Source organism: Patiria miniata, unplaced genomic scaffold (assembly GCF_015706575.1).
Source record: "Patiria miniata isolate m_02_andy unplaced genomic scaffold, ASM1570657v1 HiC_scaffold_30, whole genome shotgun sequence".
Lineage (NCBI taxonomy): Eukaryota > Metazoa > Echinodermata > Asteroidea > Valvatida > Asterinidae > Patiria > Patiria miniata.
Window position 1 is genome coordinate 8,264,779 of NW_024037070.1, and position 26,290 is coordinate 8,291,068.

Here is a 26,290-nt window from a genome sequence, read left to right on the forward strand (position 1 = left end):
GATGAAACTTTTATGATTGTTTTTTTTTAAAGCACTGAGACCAATAACCAATTAAGATCAGTTATCAGGAAACCTGATGATAAATTTAACATCAATGCAGGAAAAAGAAAACCATCCAAAAACTGATACAATTTTCCCCGAAAATGAGTGAACGCTGAAAAACTCACAAAACCTAGTCAATTCGTCTTATTTTCACAATACGGGCGATTCCCAATAGTGCGCCTCCAAGAGTTTGCAACGCGTTGGCCAATCACAATGCGCAAAATCTGTCGACCCAATGCGCGTTTGGAAAAGGTCGACTGATTTCGCGCATTGTGATTGGCCAACGCGTTGCAAACTCTTGGAGGCGCACTATTGGGAATCGCCCGTATTGGCCACAAAATATGCCAGACACTAAAATCACGCGGTTTATAGGTATGTAAATCGTTCAGTTTGTTTTTCATAATCTGCAACTCTCATGGCCTTTACAACTGATTTTGAAACGTAAACATGACACACAAATATTACACGTCACAAAAATTCCTTTTCAATTTGTGTTTTTAATCGTAAGCAAGAGCTGTATCTCAATTACATGTACGTTGATAGTTTATATACATTATATGTTTGTACATTTTTAATTTACAGAATAACATTGGATATGCAGACTTAGGTATTTACACTTATTTATAGAAATGAACCATTTTCTCCGGAACTTAGTGAGGGCAGACAAAGCCACACTAACAAATGAACTGAGAAAGTTAACAACTCAAAAAAAATCCACTCAATCCTAGTTTTAAATCTGTTATTTTTTTTTTAAGGTTAAACTAAGACAGCCCAGTAATGTGGCCTTGTGAAGCCACAGTAAATCTATAACTAACAAGTCATAGCTCCAAAAAGCTTGATTCCAACAGTCGCATAATGGCCTCTCCTGTCGGGAGCAGTCCATGCCTTGCGATAATTTGTTGCAAAATGCAAAATGTAGAGCGACCAAAACAAGTACACTTTTTAAAAGTAAAATGTTAAAACCTTCACTCAAAAGCTGCCATTACCACCATTTCTGCATTTGGCTAAAATTCATGTTTGGACAAAAAAATTAAATATTTATGTTTTTCAAACAATCATCTGTTCAAAACAAAACAAAACTCCAAGTTCTCTTAAAAAATAAAAGGTAATTTGTTTCAATTAGTAAATACAAGGAAATATTCTAGTCCCAATTTAATACATGACAAGACAAGACAAACTCTCATCCTGACCCCCCCCCCCCCCAAAAAATATAATATATTAATTTTCTTTACAAGAGATGCAAATGATTATCGTTTCCAAAAAGCTTTCTCGCACTACGCATATTATTTGACGTTATGAATATGAATACAAATGACATGGTGATAAAAATGATAAAAATATCAGAAAGGGCAAAAGTGTCATGCAAATTACCCCGACATCTACCTCACAAAGTCCACGTAAACAAGATTACGATGTTTAAACGACACTTTTGGAAGCACTTATTGTTATCGATCACCCCACTGCAAAAACACATCCCATGTTGGCCACCGTTTAACAATACCAACACCACAGCCAGACGAATCCCTTTATTTATTGGGCTTTTACCTAAAATGAAACTGCAGCAACTTTCTACGCATACAGTATTCAAGGTACACATTCCTGTTTGCACTGCTTATTGTACTTTCATGCAAATGGTTTTATATGCATATATTCTTGAATCCTTTTTTTTTATTTTATTGTATTCACATGCAAGATGTTAGAAATAGCCGATATTAAAAAACATGGCACACACATGTAATTGGATTATATGTGTAGTTTTTGCAAGAGGCGTGGTTCCATTGAAGGGGGAGATGGAGGGTCCCCTCCCTTCAAAATAGGGGCTCAAAACTTGTATGCAGGCTGAAAAAGGTCTAAAAACCATTTAACCTTGTCAGTTACACATTATACAACAAATGCATAAGTATAAAATAGAGGCACGTTAGGTGTTTTTCATTTTAGTATATTGGACTCCAAAAAAATTTGTTTGGGGGGGGGGGGATAAAAGATTGAACCTAATCTGTTGGAAGGAACAATTCGCTGATATTTCTCAAAGGCAGAGTTCAAGCTAAGCTATTTTTTATTTTGACGCGTGAATGCATTTTTCTCCTTTTCGACTTTAATTTCTATTTACAGGGATCTAACATAATGAAAGGACTTCAAGGGAATAAACGAGTGCAAATTTAGTTTGAACATACCCTTCACCTAACTATATAAATTGGTCCTAATTAATAACCTCAAGTGGAAAACCAAAAATGTTCATGAATTTTTATAGGGACCTTGTCTTTTTTTTTTTACATTTTAATTATAATTACTGATTCATCATCACGATTTGTCAAGGTAACACAGAAAAAAAAATTGACTGGAAAGATCAGTCAGTCAAATTGAGTTCAACTGAATGAAAATAAAATAGGATATGCGGAGAAAAAAAAATCCCCAAAACTGATGTATTCATTAAGAAAACATCGATTGCAAAGCTCAATAATTAACCCTAATCTTACGAACTCCATCAAAATCCATCCCCTCATTTTTGGGGGGATTTTGGCTGATAAGCCATGTGTACCAAGTCCATCAAAATCCACCAGAATCAGTGATGGATTTCAACGGATTTGGTCCTGAAGCATTATGTGAAGCAGAGTGAGTATTGGTTTTTGATGGACATGGTCTTTTTTTTCTGATTTTCGAGGGAGAGGGAAGGGGGACGGGGAAGGCTTAATATACAAATTAGTCATGTACCTCTGACAAATTAGAGTCTTTCAGGCTGTCGCCATCTTGGTCTGATACCAGAACCCAACACACAACTAGTTAGGACACCAATCACTGCCTGATGGGTGCCTGACTATTGTGTTCATGGCTCTCCGTACAAGTGGTACTCAAAACTGCCAAAACAGCTACAGGGAAATAATGGGGATGTCTCAGGAAGCCTTAGGCTGAAATTGTTTGTCTACAGCAATTGTCTAGGTCTTCGCACATACTACCACGTGGGAAGAAGCCGACAGTAGTCGAGCCGCAGCTCGGGGAGCCTGTTTTGGGGACCCGACCTCGCTCTGGATGGAGTGTGACTAATTCTGATTGGTTAGGGTTAGTTTGCAGCGGCCACGTTGGGATCTTGAGGAAACAAGGAAGTGAAGAACGTTGACAGGAACACCCAGGCGATGGTCAGGACACCAGGCTTGGGTGGCTCAGGAGGAGCTGGTGGTCTCTCGGCGGAATCGGAGTCTGTCTCTCGCTCCTCTTGTGACTCCGTACTGCTCTCTCTTTCAGAAGACTCATCCTGCTGCGGCTGTTGAAGCACAGAGAAAGAAAAACTTAGGTTGTCAATTAACAGGCAAGTTTAGTTGGTGCCTTCAGAGACCAACGATATTGTGCGCTAGCGCACCGGTAACCAGTGAGATAGTCTACTACACATGCATATTTAACCTGTGCATGAAACCTCGCATGCACACTTGGTGAACAGCAAAACTAGAGGCTGACACATGATGGCGAATGGACCAGTGAGAACTCGGCTCTCGATCATGAATATGTATGAGGTATAGCAATGTATAGCAGTGACCACGCACATGTATGATACTGTAACCTACACTGAACAAACCATACATGGATATTGTTGATGTTCCTTTGACTTCACCTTCCATAACTGACAAACAGTTAAAGGTTCTTATTCCTACCTGTTCCTGATTACTGTTGTCTGGTTCCCTGTCTTCTTGCTCAACATTCCCATTATCCTCCAGTCTCTCCCTGGCGACAGGCGTCCGTTGTAGCCGGAACCAACGCTTTTGATATCTGCATTGGGGTGAAAAAAGAAAATCACTTGTAAACGAATTTTGCTTCAGAATACTCAGTTTTACAGTTATCACTTTTTTCAACTTTTGAATTTCACCCAAAACGTAGCCATTTGATTTCACTTAGAAACTTAAGGATGCAAACTCCTTTCTGCAACACCATTCAAAATTTCTTTTTCAACTGTTGGTTGATTTCCCATCTGTTTAGTTCTGCATACAAATCAACCAGTGAAACCAGATCATTTGAGAATTCCAAATTCTCAAACTTTTGCCAAGGAAAAATTACCCCCCCCCAGGAATTTTCATCAGTACTACTGTACACTGCAACGTATTAATATTTATATTATACGAATACTAATGCATGCTATGCATAATGTTATTCACTGAAACATATCAATAGAAATGCATATAAAACAGTATGCATGCACAATGAAGATGTCATCGTCTGTATGGATGTACAATGTTAATACTGTAAAAAATTAACAGGGCACTTCACAATTAATGGTCTGAGATCAATAACAAAGACTCATCAATTAGAATTTCAGACTGAATATAAAAAGTTTGGCGATAAGTGGCTGTACCACAGTAGATGAGGCAAAGCACATTATTTATTTAAACAATCAATCAGATGTCGCCAACTGCAAGGTGAAATTTAAAAAAAAAAAGACAAGGAAGAACACTCACAGGTACATGAATATCATGAAGCCGACCACCATGAGAAACCGACTGAGGGACGAGTAGAAATACACCAAACTGAGCATGACGCTAAAACGACAGAACGTGTAGATCCAATCCAACCAGTCGCGGTTCACGTTTTCGTCATCGTCGTCATCCACGGCCGGCCCCAGCCCGGCATTCATGCGGACATTCTGGTCGGGCCCAGCGACGTTTGGAGCTACCGGGGGGTTGACCACTCCCACTCCAGGTTGATCGGGGACCTGAGGCGGAGGGACCACGACAGGTGCATGGGCTGGGGGGAGGTTGGCATTGAGGCCCGCACCGCCTGCTTGAAACTGGGTAGAGCTGTAACAAGTGACAAATAATTTGACAATTACCATCTCTGTTTGAAATAAAAATCTGCATGTTAACCTGAAATTTGTTTAAAGAAATTGAATGAATGATGCAAAGAATTTTATTTCCACTAAAGCTGACCGATGAGGCAGTCTGCTTGATCAGTCTTTAATCATTGATCTGTGATTTGTGAGCAAAGCATTGTATCACAAGGACCTATCTTAAAATCAGGGACACTTTATTGTACTTTTTTGCTGAAATGAAATTTTTCACTGAAATGAAAATGAATACAAATTGCAATTGTTTCGAAACAATTTTTCAGAAATGGTTTTAGTTGTAGTACCCGAAATATTGCTACAGGTTCTTGATGGATCCAAAGGCACAGCCTAGTTGTTCTATGAATGACTGAGTTAGTGACTAACTGAATGCGTCACTTGGTATAAATAATGTCCTAACGGAGACTTTTAGGGCCATATTGACTAGGAAAGTCTAGTTTTCTTAATACTTACTACTGCATGTACTGCGCCATCTGCTGTGCATACATCTGCTGCATCCACATTGCCTGCTGCTGGTGGTTAGCTGCCATGTAGCCTGGCTGGTTACCTCTGGGTCCGTACTGCATCGGGTAGTTCCCATAACTGACAAAGACACAATTGTTGTTGTTTCATTAAAAAACAAACACTACAAAGTTTTGCAACAGGGAGATATTAATTCTAGTACATGTACTCAATGTTGCCGTTCACTGAACTTTAGAAAGGTATACTCAGTGCTCAGTGCTGAAAGTTTGGAAGGAAAAAAAGGCACAACCTTGCTCAGGTGGGGGTTTATTCCATTACTGCTGGCTAAGTCATGCTTATTAGTACAAATACTTGTTTGTTTCTACTCTCAGATATTTTGTTGAGAGTGTGGCCTAGTGGTTAGGGTTGTTACTCATGATCAGAGGGTCAGGGGTTCAAATCCAACTGCCGGTCATATGTGTGTCCCTGGGCAAGCCACTTCATCCCCACTTGCCTCTCTCCACCCAGGAGTTTAAATGGGTACCCGCATTAGTTAGGGAGTAACCTGCAATGGACTAGCATCCAATCCAGAGGGAGAAGAAATATACTCAGTCCTTTCATGATACTGAAATTGAGATAAACACCTGCCTGACGGGCCACATAGGCTCGTGACAGACTTTACTACTTTTTACTTTTCTCAGATATTTTAAAAGAAGCTAATTCAAAACTGACAGAACATTCTTTTGGACAAAAAACTTTCCAGAGTTTGTCACTAAAGTACAGTTAGACACAAAAAAAATGGAAGATTTCTCCAACAAGGTATAAAAGTTACTAAGTGAAAGTTTGCCACCCAAGTTAGATTCTTGATTTAGCCACTCTGATTTAGCCACAGAGTGGCTACTATCTTAGCTTGTGTCTGATCCTATTGCAGTGCCAGTACCCCTAAAAGCCCAAATAAAACAACTACCTCAATGGCAAATAAAATTAAAAAAATTACGGGACTGTAAAATAAGGGAACCATCCAGTTCCTCGGCAGATACATGAAGTACAAACCTGTACGGATAGAAGTTGGAGAAGGAGGGAGTGCTGACAGTCCTATGCCTCAGCCCACCGGTGGCTGGTAGTGCAGGCTCAACAGGTGTACTCTGCCTCCTGTGTGCAGTTACTGGAGTGGTCGTCCCTCCCTCTGTGGAGGTGCTTGCCATAGAGCCGCCTGGTACTGTTGATGGTGTGGGACTGAATGAAGGGGATGGGTTGGATTGACGGGTGACGGGGCTAGGCTTGAAGGATTGGATGAGATCTTCAGGGGAGGGTGAGCAGACCAGATGGACGGTGTGCTGCTGAAGGGTCTTATCATCCTAAAACAAAAACAGAACAAGACCAAAAGCGTCATTTTATTGGAACAAAATCTTCAATATAAGGTAGGAGTAAACCATAACTTTAAACCTAACAAAGTGTAATTATCTTCAAACTGATATGCATCGCAAAGTATGTTTAAGGACTTAAGATATAAAACTTATAGAATGAGGTTTAATTTTTTTGTGTTAATCACGACATTCTTGTTTGACAATAAATTTCAAAACTGGAGAAGTTATGAGTCAATACATTTCTTTATGTGAATCATTACTTCTGTGGATAACATTTATCATCGTTTATAAAAAAAAAATGGAAACTGCTTCATGAGAATCTCTTTTTTGTTTGTAATGTCAAGGAAGCACAGCATTCATGGCCACGCAACATTTCCAAAACGAAACATATTTTTCAATGGCATTATTTGCAATACAAAAGTGAAAAACCAAATCAACACGTGCACATGACAGTAGAAACAGAAACAAAAAATACCCAAAAAAGATTGTTCCAAATATTTATCCACATGCATTTATATTTAGATATCAATAATAATATTGTACGCAAATACTCACCAATCTCAGAACATCTTTCAACAGCAGGTTGTCTTTCAAGAGTTTACCAGAATAAATAATTCTCTGGTTCTTCTCATTCTAAAAGTAGAAACAGAAAACAATACACTGTGAGTAATGGGGGACTGATTTAAAGAAAATATTAAATGTGAAATCTGTGTGTGACAGAAAATGAAAATTTTATCCAAGCATTGCGTCAAGGAAATACAAGCATTGCGTCAAGGAAATATGATTTTAAGAACGGTTTCAGTTGTGTTACTATTCTTACCGCAAAGCTGTTTCTTTTTCATTTGGGGATATCCATTCATCATTTACACATCACTTTCTTACATTGTGAAATCATCCAATACAAAAAGTATTTTAACCCCAACCTTCCAAAATCCTCCAAATGCTCTTTGCAAAATGGAGGATTTTGCAGGATTGAGGCTACATGGCAGAAATGTGTGGCTGATTTTGGAAGATGCAGTGTGTCAAGATCTTGGGCCGGATCTTGTGTTGTTTATGCTCAGCTGTGCAAAAAGTTAGGCCTAGATTATACTTGAAATCCTTCACACTGCTCCAGGATGTCACTGGCTCTGCCTTAACATATTGACAGTGATTGCTGGAGGATTTTGCAGGATTGAGGCAGTGGTCACCCCTCCGAGGACCACATTCAAGAAATAATGGAGGATTTTGAAGGATTGAGGCTGTATGCAATTTTTACATGGAGGCAGTTGGAGAATTTTGCAGGATTGAGGTTGCATCCTAGCAACATGGTAGCAAATGACATGAATGATAGCAACATATAATATGATAGTGTCGTATAATTTGACATTTTCTAAGGTATTGAAATTATTATGCAAAATGCCTTTTTTTATTTTGACATTTTCTAAGGTATTGAAATTATTATGCAAAATGCCTTTTTTTTATTCCAGCATAAAACTAGAAGAAAAGTGAAAAAGTATCTCCCAATAACATTATTTAGAACTTATCTGGCAAAAAGGGTTGAACTTGGAGATTCTCCAAAATTCCAACACATATTCGTATTAAAACTTATCCCATAATTATGACGTATCCAAGTACCAGCATAGTATTCTGATATAGAACAAGGCTGAACAATTGAGTACCTAAATAATAGATGTTGTCATTAGTCAGTGAGGGATGCTAAATGGCCTGCAAGGTTTCAGCACAGAAATAAAAGTTAATCACCTGTAAAATGCATACATATGGCCTTCCCTTCAGATGATGTGTTCAAAAAATATTCACAAATATTATTGCCCTTTTATTGATACCACGTAAAAACCACAATATTATTGTTTGTGAGATTCAGAAAGTAAACGTATGCATGCATCTTGCATTAATTTTATGGTGAGGACCTCGATACGACACTGTACCACAAATTGTAGTCAAATCGTGTGGACGTATGGTGATGGCTACAATGTACATGTACTACTCAGTCAGTACAGTGCTACTAGTGCAAGATTAACTCCCAGAGAATAAACAAAGGGAATCGAGTTGAGGTACTAATATTTTCCACCACTTTGACCCAGGTTCGACTCCCGACTAGGCCACCATGTCGATCAGGTTTCAGTCCCTGCCTTATTTTGATGATTGTCACTAGAATGTTTTTTCTCCCATGTCTAAATCTTTTATTTCCCATCTCATCTTCTACGAGATAAAAATCAAAACAACTTTCTTGGGCATACCCGTGAATAACTCAGACTGAGTAAAAAGTAAATTTCAAACTTTGAAAATAAAATGTTGTTGATGGTTTGACTCACTGGTTTACTCGGATAAACGTTGGCGAGGTGGTTCTTGAGTTTCTGCACACTCCAGTCCAGGAAGCACTGAACGGTCTGGTCCCCAAGCTTCTGGTTAGGCGCTTTGATTAATAACGTGACTGGGTTGCCTGCTAACTGCTCCATCTTGACAAGCGTTGGAAGGTAAGTCTCCGTCGGATATAAAGTTGATGATAATGAAATGACTGTTAAGCAGGACAGATCTCCGATTTTCCATCAACACTGGTAAGGATTCCTGTCCAAAAGCAAGGGAAAGATCAAATTCATTAATTAATAGATGAATAAATTAATGAGTAATTTCAACCCCAACTTAATGGGCATTTTGGCCAAGAATCTCAATCCTCACAAAAATCAAACATAATGCTCTACACCAATTTGTTACAATCTAGTACTGCTACTTAAAGTGAATTCTGATCTCAAGTTTTCCTTCATGAAGTAATGGTGGCTCAGCTACAACGTCCCGAATCCACCAAAATCAAACAAAATGTGGTGTCAGATTGTGTAGGATGTACGGTAGACAGTGTAAAGTTGATTGACATCATAGACAAACTTGCAACAATAGCCAGTTTTTGTAAATGCCATTTTAAAAAAATTATAACCAATTATTAATTGGTCAAACCAATTATTTAGTTTCAATTGTCATTTACATGTACCTTGGTCCCCTTATAAATGTATGTTGGGCAATAAGTTCTTCTCTTATTAAAAATGAAAACCAGTCTTCAAAATTTTAAAACATCAGAATTTGATACTTTTTTTAAAATGTACTCTTTTGATATCATGCATTTACCCTAACTCCCTAGGGGTTGTGCAAAATCATATTAAACTTGGAGGATTCAGGACTGTTAGGGCTGTAAGTGTTTTATGCTGATGTGGCACTTTGCCTAACGTCTATCAGCCATTTACTGATAGCGTCACATATATTTGCATCATAAACTAAGTTCTAAGTGTTCGCACTATCGCAGCTTATATTTGGTGATATGATTTTTAAGGACCAAGTTTAAACAATATTTCCACTGAAGAAAACCAGGAAAATACAAAAGTACAACGACCAAAGAAATTCTTGTTGAAAATTAAATGATGTTCCACTGCACTTTCGCTAGCTGACTATTTCACAAATTTAACACTTCAAATTTAAGTTGTCAATAATTTTAAGTAGACTCTGTGATTAAAAATGTTAAGTCACGAAATGTCACAGATAAATTGTAATTTAACCGGGTCAGTATCATTCAAATACATCCATTTTTAAATGTTTGTCGATCGTGTAGTTACATTCCCATTCCTATATTACTTTACAGAACTGAAAAATTATTTTTAGTTTACCCAAGTAGTTAGCAAAACCAACAGGAATGTTGTGGAAAGAGGAAAAGGCTTTGATTTTATAGGGAAATTTTTGGGTAAAAATGACAATGCTGACGACAAAACCAACACGAAATGCGAATGCGTAAAACCGTGTTAATTCGCATGGCTTCAACTGAAAAAAAAAATGATGTGAAAATTGCTTTTTTTACCAAAAGCTACTATTCAAAATTGTAGTGGCTATCGTTACGACAGCCGTAATTTTCAACTGCTAATGCTATCGTAATCGGCTCCCGTAATCGTTACAGCATTGCAACAACACCATTGCGACCTAGTACTACATGTATATACATTTACCTTGTTACGGCCGATGTAATGATACTCTGCTGTGGTTCAAAATTGCAAAAACTAAAGGTCATTAGATTTAAAATAAAACCATGAAGAATGTTTCAGGTTGCAACTTGCTGAAGTTATTCTAGATTCAGAATAAAAACAGTTTAAGCATGTTAAGGACCAAAAAGAAAGAGGGACCCTTAACTACCCAATCACCCAAATGTTAACGCTTCAAAAATCCTCAAAACTGACCTTCCCCAACTTCAAATTGCAAGTCTACATACCAAACGAAATGACAGTGTTTTTGTACACAGCCGCACCGGTCACGTCGTGGAACATGCAGTTCGTCCACCGCCCAAATCCGGATTCGTGAAAACGTGTACAATCCAATGTAAATTCCTCTCGTTCAGGATCCAACAAAACACTTAATTCACTCTCGCTTCTGAATCAAACTATCATGCAAATTGCAGGAATTTTTGTGAGAATATTAACCTTGGGTAACGTCTGCCGTCTTCGGTGGTCCACTTCAGAGGTAGGGCTCCGGGAACTTCATCAAATTTGTAGGTATTTATGATGTTACTTCCGCACCAGGGACGAGCTTTCACGGCAAATCGTCAATAAAAACACAGACGACTAGTTATGTGACGTCATGTTTAGATCACGTGATGAGTTCGCTGATATGGCGCGCTGTGGTTGGCGAAACAAGTGAAGAGTGATTTGCATAATCTTTGAGAGAGTTCTTTAGGACAAAATAATAGAAATACTAGATGAGTAATTATATAAAAGAAAATTTCAAATGAATTTAATTACCATCTTATTCAAAACGAGTATACACAAGAGACTGTAAAACCCTCTCCGTAAGGCCAGTTACCCAAAAGTATTCTATCCAAATGAATTTTAATGTATATTGCAATTGTCCCCCCCCCCCCTTTTTATTTTTTTTTTTTACTTTCTATTTTTTATTGATTAGCCAAGTATACATTGGAAAACAAAAGCAGGAATCCCGAAAAATTAAGGTAGTTGAAGAACAGTATACAGTAATTAGGAGAAATACTCAGTCAAAACAACACTTATTCAAAGAGCGAAGCCATGAAGAACAGTCAATAAAATATTATATTTACGCCAAAAAAATAATTTTGAGATATTTAAATTTCCCATTTCTTATAATAAAGAGTAAGGGTTTGATTTTTCTATGCAATCCTGTATTTGATATCGTGTTGATTTTTTAAAAAATATCTTAGTCTTAACCCAGTAAAGGAGGGACTTTGAGTTTGAAATTTACACCTATAAAAATAAAATTTAGCAAAAAAAAAGCCAACTAAATAAGATCTCATATTTCCCAATTTGTACAGAATCTTTTAGATTTTGATTATTGAAACAAAGGAGGTCTTACATGATTGGTGTGACACATTCACAGTCATTAAATACGTACATTGAAGTGAAGTTTCAGGATATTTTCCACAAAAAGAAGAGTTTGGGGATTTTTTTTCCCTGCCACTTTTGAAAAGAAATTATTAAAGGCAATGGCCCCATGGAACATCTTATAATAAAAAAGATCTCAGTCTGGTTTCAATAGTACATTTAAAATTGCATTTATGAATCACCTCTAAGTCTTCATTCTCCAAATTGATATTAAAGCACTATTCCAAAAGGCCTTTTTGCTTTTCCGACATGAATTTATCAATCATAATGTTGTAAGTATACTTTTAAAATAGGGATTTTCTTGGCAATGATAAGGTTATTCTTTAAAATAATTGTAATACACATCTCCCTCAATTTGCTTATCACGAAATCATTCCCGAGGGATACAATTAAGTAGGATGTTATACTTTCTTCTGCCCTTGTTAGAAATATCATATTCAATTATTAGTTCCTCCCCCTCCCCCCCCCCCCCCCCCCCCCCCCCCCTTTGTAGATCCACTTCCACCCGGTGTGACATGACCTTTCCAGGCCACCGTTTTCGCATGAACTACACGTTGACGACCGTTTGTGGTTACATCATTTTGGCTTGTCCCCAGTCGTCCTTAAACGCTTTTACTTGGTAATATTGAATTGGGGACCAGACTGTCACGTGCAGGGTCACACGCACAGTCACATGCTCACTGTTTACAACACTTGCATCATCATAAGCTTTCGTTACACAGTTACACTTTCGACTGTGACACACAGATTAAATTCCAAACCAGCTTGGTATATAAACTTGGATCGTTTTTGTTTGGCACATTACAGTTGATGTCATTTGCCGAATCATGGAGGCGAAGATTGTAACACTTGTGATTGTTCTCAGCGCTGCTGTCTGTATTTCGGCCCAGAAATATTTCCAACCGGGGAAACCATGTTACAGAACTGAAATGGACAAAAAGGAAAAGGGGGTCAGGTAAAAAAATCAGTATTTTTTTTTTCTTCCACATCCTGTGATTTTTAATTGCTTTTTCCCTTATGCCTTAGTTTGTATTTGCTTTTTATCATGTCATTATCAATTTATCAAACAGGTTATTTGTGAATTTGATTTTTGATTCTTAATTGTTATGTTAATTGTAGATTTTTTTTCTATTAAAACATGCCAATTTTATTTGCCCTTCAAAATGATTTTAAATGTTTGATATTATCTGTCTCTTATCTTAAACTTAAAATTTAATTTTATTGCAAAACTTGTGTATTGTCTAACTTTTATTTTTTGTACTTTTTGGTATTTATAATAAGTGTTTTAATTGCTAGTATTTTAGTAATGTAGTAAAGCTAGCTTGAGTAACTCCAGCTCTAATGCTTATCCCATAAGAGCTGGAATTACTCAAGCTGTTTTAAAGCCAGCATTTAACTGTTTAATTCCTCCCTGAGATATTTTTTTTCTAAGTGTATTTTTAAGAATTTTAACATGAAAAGCGCATTTGAACATATGTTATGATGGAATTTGCGCTATACAAATGAATCCTTTTTATTATGAGATATGTAACCAATAAATTAACATGTTTGACTGGCAGTTATTGTTTACCATGATCATAATGGAATGACGTGTGATGGAATGTTGCTATTGATCCTGAAATGTGATGCGAGCTATCATGTTTGAGGTCTCCGTCTAGAGTTGGATGATGCCATATTTGACAAAGTTCAACAATGTATTGGTGATTGATGTGAAACAAATTGAAAAATAAAATTGTTTTTCTTTTTTCATTTAGTACCTATCCAAGGCCTCACTGGGACATGAAGGTGTCTGATCTCCCCAAACAGTGGGATTGGCGCAACATCAGTGGAGTGAACTACGCAAGCACAACCCGAAACCAACACATACCTCAGTACTGTGGTAGCTGCTGGTCTATGGGCCCAACTAGCTCATTAGCTGGTGAGTATGAGTTATGAGTCATTCAATGGTCAATTTGAGTAACATGGAACCAACACATAGACCACTTCATTAGTGCTTAGTCACATGCTGCTAACGATATGGCAGTTTTTAAAGGGAATATACATCATTTGCTTTTGCTGTAATTTTCAGAAATGGATGGAATTGGGGGTTGGAAATATAAAGCAAATATAGTTACACTGACTTTTTGGAGGTTTTGGGTTCGAAAATGCTATAAAAACCAAGAAAAACGATCATTTCCTGTAGTCTGGTTCCCTGACTCCATATAAGAAGAAACAGAGCAGTTTACATACATTGGGGAATTGTAAGGTCAGGGAACCAGTCTAGCTTGCTCGTACCCGTTCATAGGTTTGTAATCGATTGCAAACAAGTGCAATGGTCAATTGGGGCCAGTATTTGAAAAAAAAGCCAGTTGTTTCCAACGCTGATCGGCCGATCAGCGTTGGAAATTGATACAAAAATACCACTTTTCTTGAAAATGACAGTATACCAGGTGCCATAATTTTACAGGATGCTTTAGACTATCATTTACCAACATCCTATTAAGGTAATTTGCAAAAACTTGGTAGTTTTATTTTTCGATGTTTGCAAATGTTGTATATTCCCTTTAATGGCACATAAATGAAAGAGGAGTTTTTTTTGTAAAAATTTGCAATGACCATCTGTGTCCAGTGAGTAATAGATTTGTTTTTTGTTTTCTAGATCGCATCAACATCCTTCGCAAAGGTGCCTGGCCATCAGCCTACTTGTCCCCACAGAATGTCATCGACTGTGGCGGTGCTGGTAGCTGTGAAGGAGGGAGTCCAATTGGAGTCTATCGCTACGCTCATGAGAAAGGAATTCCCGACGAGACTTGTAATAACTACCAGGCCAAGAATCAAAGTGTGTATACATTTTCAATTTATTTATGGACATTTTTTTTTTCTTTTAAAGGGAATATACATCATTTGCTTTTGCTGTAATTTTCAGAAATGGATGGAATTGGGGGGTTGGAAATATATAGCAAATATAGTTACACTAACTTTTTTGAGGTTTTGGGTTCGAAAATGCTATAAAAACCAAGAAAAACAATCATTTTCCTCTAGTCTGGTTCCCTGACTCCATATAAGAAGAAACAGAGCAGTTGACATACATTGGGGAATTGTAAGGTCAGGGAACCAGTCTAGCTGGCTTGTACCCGTTCATAGGTGTGTAATCGATTGCAAACAAGTGCGATGGTCAATTGGGGCCAGTATTTGAAAAAAAAAAGCCAGTTGTTTCCAACGCTGGTCGGCCGACCAGCGTTGGAAATTGATACAAAAATACCACTTTTCTTGAAAATGACAGTATACCAGGTGCCATGATTTTACAGGATGCTTTACACTGTCATTCACTAACAGTCCAGCAAGGTATTTCAAAATGATTTGGTAGTTTTATTTTTTGATGTTTGCAAATGTTGTATTTTCCCTTTAAGTCACATGGAAATGAGTAGAACACTTTTCAAACCAGTCCAACAATTTTTGGGAGACTCTTAAGATGTGATTTTGATGTTGGATAATTTCTTCAATTTGGAAGCATATTTTATTCAAAATTTAAATTTACTTAATTGAAACAAGAATGATAATAGTATATTTTTCAGAGGTGTTAAACTTAGCTTTCCATTTGCCAAGATAATGTAAATACATTTCTAAATTTGCTTCTTTGTCAATTCACAACTTTTGGACAGATTGTACCCCTTTCAATGAGTGTGGAACTTGCTCGACGTTTGGAGATTGCTTTGCCTATTCAGAGAAGAACTACACTCGTTGGATGGTGGGCGATTACGGACCAATCTCTGGCCGCGAGACAATGATGAAGGAAATCTTCAAAAATGGACCAATCAGGTAAAAGGAAATTATGAACGACTCAAAAGTTAATACAGAACATCTTGATTTAAATTAAATTAATGGAGGAAGGTTCAGGTTACAAAATAAAGTTGGTTAAATTCTAAAATTATTATTTCAAAAGTGACCATTTGGAGAAACTGAATTCCCCCTCCCCCTTTCAAAATATGTACAGGCAGACATAAAGATACCGACCCAGCCACCACCCCCCCCCCCCCCCCCCACCCCCTTCAAAACAAAAAAATTATGAAATTGCTCTTGTACACACTGTTAAATTCTCAGGGAAAAAACAGAAACATTTTTGGGGAAATTTCCTAAATTTGTTTCTCTTGGTCCACAGTTGCGGGATCCAAGCTACACCAGAACTGGAGAAATTCAGAGGAGGCAAAGTGTACACACAGTATGTACCAGATCCTGAGGTAAAAATTGCTGTTATTTACCTTTCAATTGTAATTAATTGTAATAACAAGTATCAACAAGTGATGTCATTGAAAGTCTGTGATTGTGTGTGCTTTCTGTGTTCTGTAAATATGTTTTGTCTAGGTGCTAAAACTTTGAACAGAAACTCTTTAAAGTATGTGTTTTCTGTGCTCAACTCTTGGCCCTTTTTTACCGTTTTATGGCTTTAGATCAACCACGCCATCGCTGTAGCTGGCTGGGGAGTGGATGAGACTGGCATTGAGTACTGGGTCGTCCGCAACTCCTGGGGACAACCCTGGGTAAGAATTCCTTGATTGGTCATTGGTTACAATCTGGGAGAAAGTGTCTACGTGATCAGAGGTCTTACAAATGCTCAGAACAAGTTTTTGAATAATGCCCCCAGCTTCTTGAGTTATTAGTATTTTCAAATACCTACTATCTTCACCTTATTAACCCCAGCCCTCTTACCAAGTCCTTGATCTTCTATAATCCAGTTGGAGGTATATAGGTTTTGATAGATTTTGGTGGATTTTGGAAGGAATTGAAGGATGGGGAAGGTAGTGCCTAACCATTATTACATTACATAGGGCTTGATGCCCCTTCAAACTTGGTAGGTACAAAGAGTGTGCCATTGGGTTCCCGCACAGTGGAGGATTTTGTAGGATTGAGGAAGGTAGAGCTCAGCCACTATTGCTTTACATGGGGCTTGATGGCCCTTGAATGCTTAAGTACAAAAGATGTGCCTTTGCATTTCTGGAGAATTTAAGATTTTGGAGGGCTCGGGAGGTTTCTTGTAAAAACACCTTCGAGTAAGGGGTTATTATTCAAGCATTTTAATTGACCTGTGCTTCAACTCGTCTATTCTTTGTTTTTCCCCTTGCAGGGTGAGGCTGGATGGTACCGCACCGTCACCAGCACCTACAAGAACGGCATGGGAGGCCAGTACAATCTAGGAATAGAAAACAGCTGTTCCTATGGCGATGTTATCAGTGTATAACGCTAGAAGTCTTTAGGAGACATTAGTTCTTTGCTACTGTAATATGAAATAGTGTCGAAAGAGATGCGGATCATTGGCGCTCCGCACTCCTGGCTCTGTGCTTTACCGAACAGTCACTGTTTGTTTTTTTGCCTTTACTTTCCGTTTGTCTCTCGCAGCTCTCACAAATTGTATATGCTTGTCCTTTCGTACGTTACGTTCTGTCATATTTTTGTTGAACTTTTACCTGACATGGAAAAGCCTTCTGATCTGTAGGTTGCCTAACGTGGCATTATATCACACCAACAACAACAGAGATGCAATAATAATCAAGTACTAACCAAAGACTCTATCGTCTAGGATTAGATATACATGTACATTGTACACATGTATATGTTCATGTTTAAAAAAAACCCGGAAAAGTGGTTCAGGTTGAACAAAAAAAACTGACTAGAGCGAGATTAGAAATTTCTACTTTCTGCTTTATGTTAATTTATTAACAATGAATGCACAAAAAGTCTACTTATTGTACCCCTGTTGAACAAAAGCATACACCTAAAACATGGCCGCTGTGCAAACCATCTATAACCCTTCATTTTGAAAATTTGAAAACATTGCTGTAATTTGAGGATTATCCCCTGGTATCCAGTGATTCTTAAAGTGTTATAATAGTGCATGTGAACCAGTGAGGGAAAAGCTCCCACTTCTATACTGGTTCCCGCCCAATCCTTTGGGAATTTGAATGTAAAGGAGGGTTGGGTACCAGCTTTCCGTTATCATAATTGGATAAAACCCTGGATAATCTGTTGTATTGAGTTTTTTTCGTGTTAGTTGTTATTTTAATGTGCTGTGCACAAAAAGGTTTACAGTGTAGTTGTGCCTTTCCAAGCATTACAAAACCATTGCCCTCCGTCTCTCATATTTGCCCTAATGCATAAGGTCTATTCTCAAATGCAAACTGATCTATGTAATGTTAGTTGATAATTTGATTAACGTTAGTGAACTTCATTTGTCCTTAATGTTATGCTATAACAGCCTTGTTTACTTGTAAAGTCTAGAATTATTCTACTTTTCTAACTTTTATAGATTTTTCTTTCAAATTGGGTATTGAATAAACCACAGTTTCTCAAAATTGATTTCAAATATTCATTTCTTTTAAAGTGATGAATAAAAATACAGGTGGATGTACTCTGTAATCTTTAAATAAGTTTATCTGGATTGTTTTCTAAAATAAATATGTATAAGTACTGCTGAAACCTGTGGGCTAGCTGGAAATTATTTATTTTTTTCGTCATTTTCTGAATGATATGCAAATGCAAGCCATTAAAACAAGGGACGTTGGGGAAGGAACTGGGAAAAAAAATGTAGGGAAAAAAGGGAATTGGAGAAACAATTTTACTTTTTGACTTTATTACGACAGAAGGAATCTTTATTTCAAATGAACATGAAACAAATATTTAAAATATTTTATAAAGGGTTTTGAACTGAATCTGATTGAACATAATGCATGTGCAACAAAATTCCAGCTTCCTCATGAACAAATCCCGAATATACCAGGAAACGCTGAGATATTAATACTGGAATATGTAAAGGAAAGTAGTTAAAGAGGAAGTTGAAGATCTATGTGATTCAGGAGGCTCTCTAGACTTACAACTTCCACTTGGATAACATTTGAAATACAACGGTAATATTAAATTTAACCAATTTTCGTATTTCATACAGGTGCGGATTGTGTGTTCGGCTTCCGTAGTCGCTCAAACTACACGTTAATTTGTTTAAATAAATTACATAAACCAAATAAACAATCGCGCGAGCGCGCCGGCCGCGCCAGCATTAGTCCAGTGTAAATGTTGTGCCCATTCTTGAAAATCACGCATTCTCGAGAATGGGCATGCACATTCTCGAGAATGGGCGCGCATTCTAAGAATGAGCGCCCATTCTTAAGAACGAGCACGCGTTCTTAAGAATGAGCGCTCATTCTTAAGATTGGTTGGGAATATCACGTGCACAATTTATGAATTTTGCCCAATCTTAACAAACATTGCACGACATAATTATGTTAAATGAATTGTATAGCGGTTAAAAGGGAAACAATTCATATAAAGAGGAAAGAAAATGTGCTATGCTTCTGTACTCGTATAATTACGATAATTTGAATCAAATTAAACCTGTTATTATTGCTTTTTTCTGCCCACTATGGGAAGTTTTGTAATAACGGAGGACTGGGAACTAGTCTGGGAAGTGCTTTGTTTAGGCTAGACAAGTTACAAGTCCCTGCATGTATCATATGCGTGCCACAAAAAAAAAACGATGTCCAGAAGCTGCCAAAATTGCTCTTTTGACTAGATAGAATCCAGCTCTGCGACGTTATGGTGGGATGTGAACAATAAATTGGTGGCAATTTAAATGGGAAATAGCATTAGCACTATGGGATGTCGCAGTATTCATTCTCATTCTTCACATTCTTCATTCTTACGTCCCCCCCCCGCTTTTATTATCCCAAACATAGGAATTCTTTGCACTAGTATTATTATGTCTCTTATATTTTCCCGGTCCCCCCCCCCCATATCAATACGCCTTTACTTATCATATCCACTCTACTTTTCAGAGCCTTGCGTTGCAACAGTATAATTATTGAGAATCAGTGAACGAGGATTCAGCTAGACTTGCCAAGCGCAGCCGGTGCTCGGCATCGACAAGACCGTTATCTTGTCGCGCATTCTCGAGAATGTGCGCTCAATCTGGAAGAGTTATTTTTTGCCAAGATTGAGCAAGGATCCAGTTGCACATTCTCAAGAATGTGCATGCCCATTCTCGAGAATGCGTGATTTTCAAGAATGGGCACAACATAAATAAAAAAGAAATGCCAAATCATTGCTGTTTGTAATAAACAAGTTGTTTAACACTGACCTTCCCAAGGTAGTGGAAGCTTACTGACTCGTGACATTGTTCATTGAGCACCTTCCTTCCTCGTTTTGTTCCTGCATATGCAGTGACGTCAGATCACTTTTTTTCCGTACTAGCGGCCGGCTGCGCTATTTCGTTTTTCCTTCACGTCCTTGATGTCGTCGAGATTGGCTGGTAATACTGCCATCCGTTTGCTAACACGCAGTTTCGTTGTTTCTAGAACCAGTGTTATCGGGTCGAGGTGTCGTTCTTCCTGGTCTATTTTATCAGCATTGAGTCCGCCATTTCACCAGTTTAATCCTATGGGCGGAGGATATTCAGAAGAGGTAAATTTCTAACCTTTTGCAGATCTTCAACTTCAGGTAAAATTTCTGTTAAATTGTTCATAAATGTGGTAATTGCAAATATAAATAGAGTCTGAATGTAAATTTAAACTAGATTTTAAAAAACACACCTTTTTGGAAAGCTTTCTGACATTTGACAATGTCACTTGTCAGTGAATGTTTAAAGTATCTAACCATTAAACATGTTAAAATAACATTCGCTTTAAAAAATGTTAATTAATGTTGGCATAATTTAATTTAATTTCCTGGAGAGGCTGTATTATTAAAACATAGTAAAGGAAAATAATGTAATTATGGTAACAATGGACATTTTAATACTCTTCATAATCATGTACGCTACCCCAAGTTTTTATATTTGGTGCATTGTGGCCTATTGCCTAGCTTGAGAACCTCCAAGCTCCAGCTCCATTGCTCATCAGGAATTCAACATTTATTGCTGGAGGTCCATCAGAGTAGCCAGTGGTCTAAAAATGACAGAGACGGTGAAATTTGGTCTCAACACAGCCGCTGAAATCATTTTTTTTTTCATATTGTATTCAGTTTTGTTCTGTTTCAAGTCAATCATTTGCTTCGTGAATCATTTTACGCAAGATTACAAAATAAGCTTGCACAGATTGTAAATAACTATTCACCTTTTGATTAATATTAGTGATAAAACTTGTCAATTGTTTTTCTCATGAATTTCAGCTGCCACGTTCCAACATGCCTCGCAAGGAGCCAGACATGCCCACAGAGAAGGCTACCTTTGCCTTGAGCTGATTCTGGTTCCCCGAGGCACAGTTTGGCTGTGCTAAGGGGATCATCCACACCAGGGTGGGGTACACGGGAGGGACCAAAAAGTCCCCTACCTACCACAGCCTGTAAGTATCAGATTAAAAACGACTACCTAGCCAAAAAAGAATCCTTGATTATTTCAACCAATTTATTCTGGTATCTCAATATTCTTAACAACCGAAAAAGTGAAGTACTTGTAAAATAATATTAAAATTAATATTAATATTAAAATAACACTACATGTAAATGTAGTCATTTATGCCGACTGCTGCCAAAGTCCAACTAGTTTTGTGTATTTCTCAAAAGTGTCTTTGGCTCTTTACTCAAAGTGAAATCTTTTTATCGTTTTTTAGAGCAAGTATGCATTTATATGTGTCTGAACAAGTTATGCACATTCTTTGAAACAGATACTTATTAAACAAGCTACCACTGCCAAAGTCAAGCCCAGCATAAAATTGGTGTGCAGACTGTGAAACACATTTTCAAGTGAGCATGTACATGTACGAACCAGTACATTGTAACATACTCACATGAGAAGAAGTGTCAAATGAGCGACAAGTGACATATGAGAAGTAGTGACAAAAACTTCTAACTCTGGCAAAAGTTTATCACGAGATAGTCGCATTTGAAGTTGTGGTTATGTGCGGAGCCACATCCTTAATCTTGACTTTATTTACATGTATTCCTACACAGTGGTGATCACACGGAGACCATACAAGTTGAGTTTGATCCCAAGCAAACCAACTATGAAACCATTCTCACCATCTTCTGGAACAACCACGACAGCACGGCGTGCAGCAGCCGCCAGTACATGTCTGCCATCTTCTATCACAGCGAAGAGCAGAAACAAGTAGCCGAGAAAACCAAGGAAGAACATCAGAAGAAGGTCACCCGTCCAATCCAGACTCGAATCAAGCTTGCTGAAACCTTCTATGATGCCGAAGAGTAAGAATAAGTGGTGTATTAACTGCAGCAAGAACATACCCTCTGCATTTATGGGCTATATTTGAGGTTGTTGGTTTTTTGGGGTTTTTTTATTCTGTAACAATAAGTGCACAAGAGGTTGTCTACTCATGCGTATCTGTATGGAAAAAAGCACGTCCTTCAGTGGAAATTTTCTACACGTATATAGTAAATCTAATGTTGACGCCTAAAAAAATTGTGTGGTTACAATAACCTGACTTACTGGACCTTTTCAGGCCAGATTGTCGGCCTCAAACTTTTTATTGTCACATATGGCCAAAAATTTAAAAGAAAGTATATATTTTGAAAATATAAAGGTTTCCCAGTGCGACTTCTTTGTGGCTATTGGTTAATCAAACAATGAAACAGGTAAATGAAACAGCATAGCATTACAGGTCAAATGTTAGCATTCAGTAAGGACGAAATGATCAAGTAATATAGTGAAAGGGTTAACGCATATTTTGTTTACAAAAAAATCCACTTCACAGCTACCACCAGAAGTACATGCTGCGTCACCACCAGGGCCTTCTGAAGAGCCTTAGCCTTAGCCCCAAGCAGATTATCACCTCACACGTGGCTGCCCGTCTCAACGGCTACCTGGGAGGATTCGGAATGCTCAAGAACCTGGAACTGGAGGTTGACAACCTGGGCTTGAATGAGGAACAGCTGGAATATGTCCGCAAGAAGGTCAAGATGGGAGGGCATAATTAGGCAAAAGCGGTGGCAGAAGTGGGATCATGCGTTGTAGTCCAGTCAACCAAAAGTCAGTCACAGTTCATCAACGGATAACAAGTCAATAAGTCGCAAGTTAATTGACAACCTGATAATCTATTCAAACAAAATGTGTCGAAGGCATTATTTTCATTGTTCATCCCATTAACTGTTGAGTAGACCATTTGCAGCTATCCAAAAAGTAACCCACCAAATTATTGTTCAAAAAACTTACTTGGTTTAAAGATAGTAATGACACTAAACTCCCTGTGAAATTATTCCTTCTGGCATGCTGTCATTTTGAAGAAAACAATCTATAGGTCATTCCCAAGGATGTGTCAAGTGACGCTTTTTTGGAAATGTTTGTCCATAGTTGGGCGAATCCGTGAATGGGCAGATAGGTGCAAGTGACTTGACACGACGCACTGTATTATTATTTGTCGGTTCAGTATGTGACATAACGTAACTTCAATCGGCTGAATCATGTCCCGAATGATAATTTTGGGATTATGTCACGAGAGGGCGCAATTCAATATATGACTCGGCAACTTTTAAATTGATATCGAGATCCAGAATATTGTTTTCTCAAAATATACAGCATTCACAGAGCGAAAACTTAAGCAGGTTAGTTATTAAGCACCCGCCTTTAGAATTTGAGCAATGTTGTTGCTTCAAACGAAAGAAAAAATGCACAAACAACAAATGGTCCATTCTACCTTTAATTGTGACCTTTAGATTGACTTGACTACAACTCTAGGTTTTTAATGGTTGAGGTCGCCCTGGTTATTTTTGTAAGAGGTTTATTTGTAAGTTAACTTACAGAATTTATGCACAAATCTTATTTTTTCAGTACTAGGTTCGTTGGTGTAGTCACAGATTATTTTTGTGATCATTCCGTTCAGATTTGTTTGTCGGGCATCAGAGTTTAAAAGCTTGGATTGTTAAACCCCTTTATTTACATTATGAATAAATACCTTAGAATTTGTCATCCTTGATTAATCGTTGGCTTAAGCTTTTCAAGTGGAAAGTATTGGGAAAGTTTGTTAGGTAATAGGTATGTATATCAAGCATCCACACTGTTAACTTCATGGACTCGTGATTTATCAGAAATTGACATTTTTGGTTTCGAGACCTTAGGCCCAACTTTCACATTCATTTCAGACGTTCATATCCTGTTATTCAATGATCTACATGTGTAACTCCAAGTTGATCTTAGGATATTTAAAGATCTTGTAATTACAGTCCAGATTCATTAAGTTCGGTTGAATCCTGATTTTTTTTCTCTGGCTTTCCAGTGCATAAATTTGCAACATTTTTTATTTGACCCAATTAAAGTCCTAGAAAAACCAGCCCATGTTCTGACTAAAATCAAGTTACCAGTCATCCCCTACTCTGCAACTAATATGAATTTTTTTATAAACTAATAAGTACAGCATGTGCATTAATTATTATATTATGAATGGAAAATTTCCCCACATGAAACGCTTCATTTTGCGGTGAATGCATTTGTTTCTTTGTTCGCGTCCACTTTCCATGACGTTTGTTGGCCAACTCAAGACTCTCTTGAAGTCAACGAACTGATTTTTATCACGAGTGGCGGGTTCAAACCGTCTGCATTCACGGGTCGAAATGGTTTCTGCGGGGAGGATTGTTGGTACATATATGTGTCTTTCAGAGTATATTTGGAATAAATATTTGTGAGAAAAAAAAGGAATTTATTTCTGTGTCGCTTAGTATTGGACTTAATGTTTGATTTTCTTCCAAGGTGAGAAGGCATGCAACTGGGAATTTTGAAAAAAAACCAGGAAATTCCAAACTACACAAGACTTTGTTCAGTGTTTTTCAATTTGTAATGGCATTCATGAGAAGTACAAAACGAGGAAATCAGCAGATCCGAGGAAAAGTTGCACGCCTGGACAATCACAACTTTGTAAAAGGCAACAAGTTCCCAAAGCATTTCCAGGAATTTGAAGGGAAAAAACTTGAAAAGACAAAGATTCTGAATGATTAAATAATAAAAGATTCTGTGAAAAAAATTCATAAAAATCCAACCTTCAAGTTGACTTTGACATAATCTTTATGTGAGTAGCTGGCAATGAAAAATTGTGCACATTGTGAAGATGAAGATGAATTGTATGAAAGGATCACATTAAAAAAAAAAACAGTTCAGGCTTCAGGGAAAACATCATCAGTTGAACCAATGTATTATTTATTGAAACCAACAGCAAGAAATGTACATTTTTAAAACTTTACCAATGCTATGGTTTATGATCTCTAACTTGGTTTCAACTTAACACCAAGAAAATTACTCTCCAAAACTACTTAAAAAAAAGAGGTAATCTTGATCAAATCTCACACCCGTCTTTCTTACAGTTATGACAAACCTAGTTGAAGTAAACATAGGCTGCGTAAACCCAAGCAATATTGAGTTCTTTAAATACTGCGTTTCTGTACAACTCATCAGGGGCCATTTAAAATTATCAAAGTTTTTAAATTTCAATTTAATTCAAATGTTTTGATCCACCCACCCCAAGTTTTGAAAAATTTGACTTGCTATTCGACACAATCCAAATACATGTGTGCCTTTCAGGGAGGGTGTGTTGAAGCCATCGATCAAAAAAAAAAGAAATTGCGAAAAAAAATCCTGAAATTTAATAAACCTTGATAATTTTGAATGGCGCCTAAAGTGGGGTGTACAATGAAAAAGAAAGGATTTTGGGCCAAAATGCTGTTTGGAAAAAGAAATATCCCCTGGGAGCTCAAATAAACGAACATATATTTAAAGTGAAATGCAATATTTCAAATTAATGCCCTGTTCGCAGTTCTCAGTATTTCCAAAATTCGTTGAAGATAATGTATTTATAGTTCACTCAAACACATCTATTGCCCAAGGCAACTAGTGCCATTCTAGGTTTGTATTTCTTATATATACAGCTGCGGTGATTGAATTTCATCTGCTTTTGTCACAAAAACAAACAATGAGTAATATTTCCAGAATACTTTCAAAAACAAAAAAAAGAAGTAATCTCAAACGAACCATACACCAGTCTGTCTTAGTTAAGACATGGCAAAGAGAGTTTGTAATATATCTCTGGGTACACACGTATTAAATCAATTGGTGCATTTATCGAGGACACACCCAACTAATCAGCAATAAGTACCAGTGAGTACCTCAAGCATGTAAAAAAATACTGTGAAGCATTTCGTGATGACTCTTAACCCTCCGACGCAGAAAGCCCATTTAGTAACACACTTACAGTAAGGGGTCCCCCGGGGACCCAAATATTTAGCGCCACGGTTTGAGGCTACACAACACTGTATCCAAATGAACGCAATCTTGC

General features: G+C 37.5%; 3 protein-coding genes across 4 annotated transcripts; 2 read left to right on the top strand and 1 right to left on the bottom strand.

Annotated features, from left to right (window-relative positions):
• Nucleotides 1-519: 519 nt before the first annotated feature.
• LOC119739221 (homocysteine-responsive endoplasmic reticulum-resident ubiquitin-like domain member 2 protein) lies at nt 520-20,513 on the bottom strand. 2 transcript variants are annotated; one of them, XM_038214072.1, is made up of 9 exons: nt 20,161-20,513; nt 11,127-11,321; nt 8,988-9,240; nt 7,231-7,308; nt 6,362-6,666; nt 5,321-5,449; nt 4,485-4,823; nt 3,687-3,801; nt 520-3,301 (listed from the first exon to the last, which is right to left on the bottom strand). In XM_038214072.1, the coding sequence occupies exons 3-9, from the start codon at nt 9,129-9,131 to the stop codon at nt 3,101-3,103; spliced, it is 1,311 nt and encodes a 436-aa protein (XP_038070000.1). In that variant the 5' UTR covers nt 9,132-9,240; nt 11,127-11,321; nt 20,161-20,513; the 3' UTR covers nt 520-3,100. The 2 variants fall into 2 exon arrangements, with proteins under 2 accessions (XP_038070000.1, XP_038069999.1); XM_038214071.1 differs by having other exon boundaries at nt 10,919-11,321.
• LOC119739222 (cathepsin Z-like) lies at nt 12,724-18,382 on the top strand. Its single transcript, XM_038214073.1, has 7 exons — nt 12,724-13,011; nt 13,811-13,974; nt 14,695-14,874; nt 15,698-15,854; nt 16,195-16,273; nt 16,484-16,573; nt 17,158-18,382. The coding sequence occupies exons 1-7, from the start codon at nt 12,884-12,886 to the stop codon at nt 17,269-17,271; spliced, it is 912 nt and encodes a 303-aa protein (XP_038070001.1). The 5' UTR covers nt 12,724-12,883; the 3' UTR covers nt 17,272-18,382.
• A 747-nt stretch (nt 20,514-21,260) lies between the features above and the next one.
• On the top strand, nt 21,261-24,667 carry LOC119739112 (peptide methionine sulfoxide reductase-like; the record flags this gene model as incomplete). Its single annotated transcript, XM_038213942.1, has 3 exons — nt 21,261-21,361; nt 21,969-22,220; nt 22,727-24,667. Coding segments are annotated over 3 exons (576 nt in total), but the record flags the coding sequence as incomplete, so codon positions are not given.
• Nucleotides 24,668-26,290: the final 1,623 nt, after the last annotated feature.

Bases quoted from the DNA above. Each gene is read 5' to 3' on its own strand.
- LOC119739221 (XM_038214072.1), bottom strand. From the start codon at position 9,131: ATGGAGCAGTTAGCAGGCAACCCAGTCACGTTATTAATCAAAGCGCCT. The intron at 6,667-7,230 runs GTGAGTATTTGC...TTTTTGTTTTAG, and splicing joins TGAAAGATGTTCTGAGATTG to GATGATAAGACCCTTCAGCA. The intron at 5,450-6,361 runs GTTTGTACTTCA...TGTCTTTGTCAG, and splicing joins TCCAACTTCTATCCGTACAG to TTATGGGAACTACCCGATGC.
- LOC119739222 (XM_038214073.1), top strand. From the start codon at position 12,884: ATGGAGGCGAAGATTGTAACACTTGTGATTGTTCTCAGCGCTGCTGTC. The intron at 14,875-15,697 runs GTGTGTATACAT...ACTTTTGGACAG, and splicing joins CTACCAGGCCAAGAATCAAA to ATTGTACCCCTTTCAATGAG. The intron at 16,574-17,157 runs GTAAGAATTCCT...TTCCCCTTGCAG, and splicing joins ACTCCTGGGGACAACCCTGG to GGTGAGGCTGGATGGTACCG.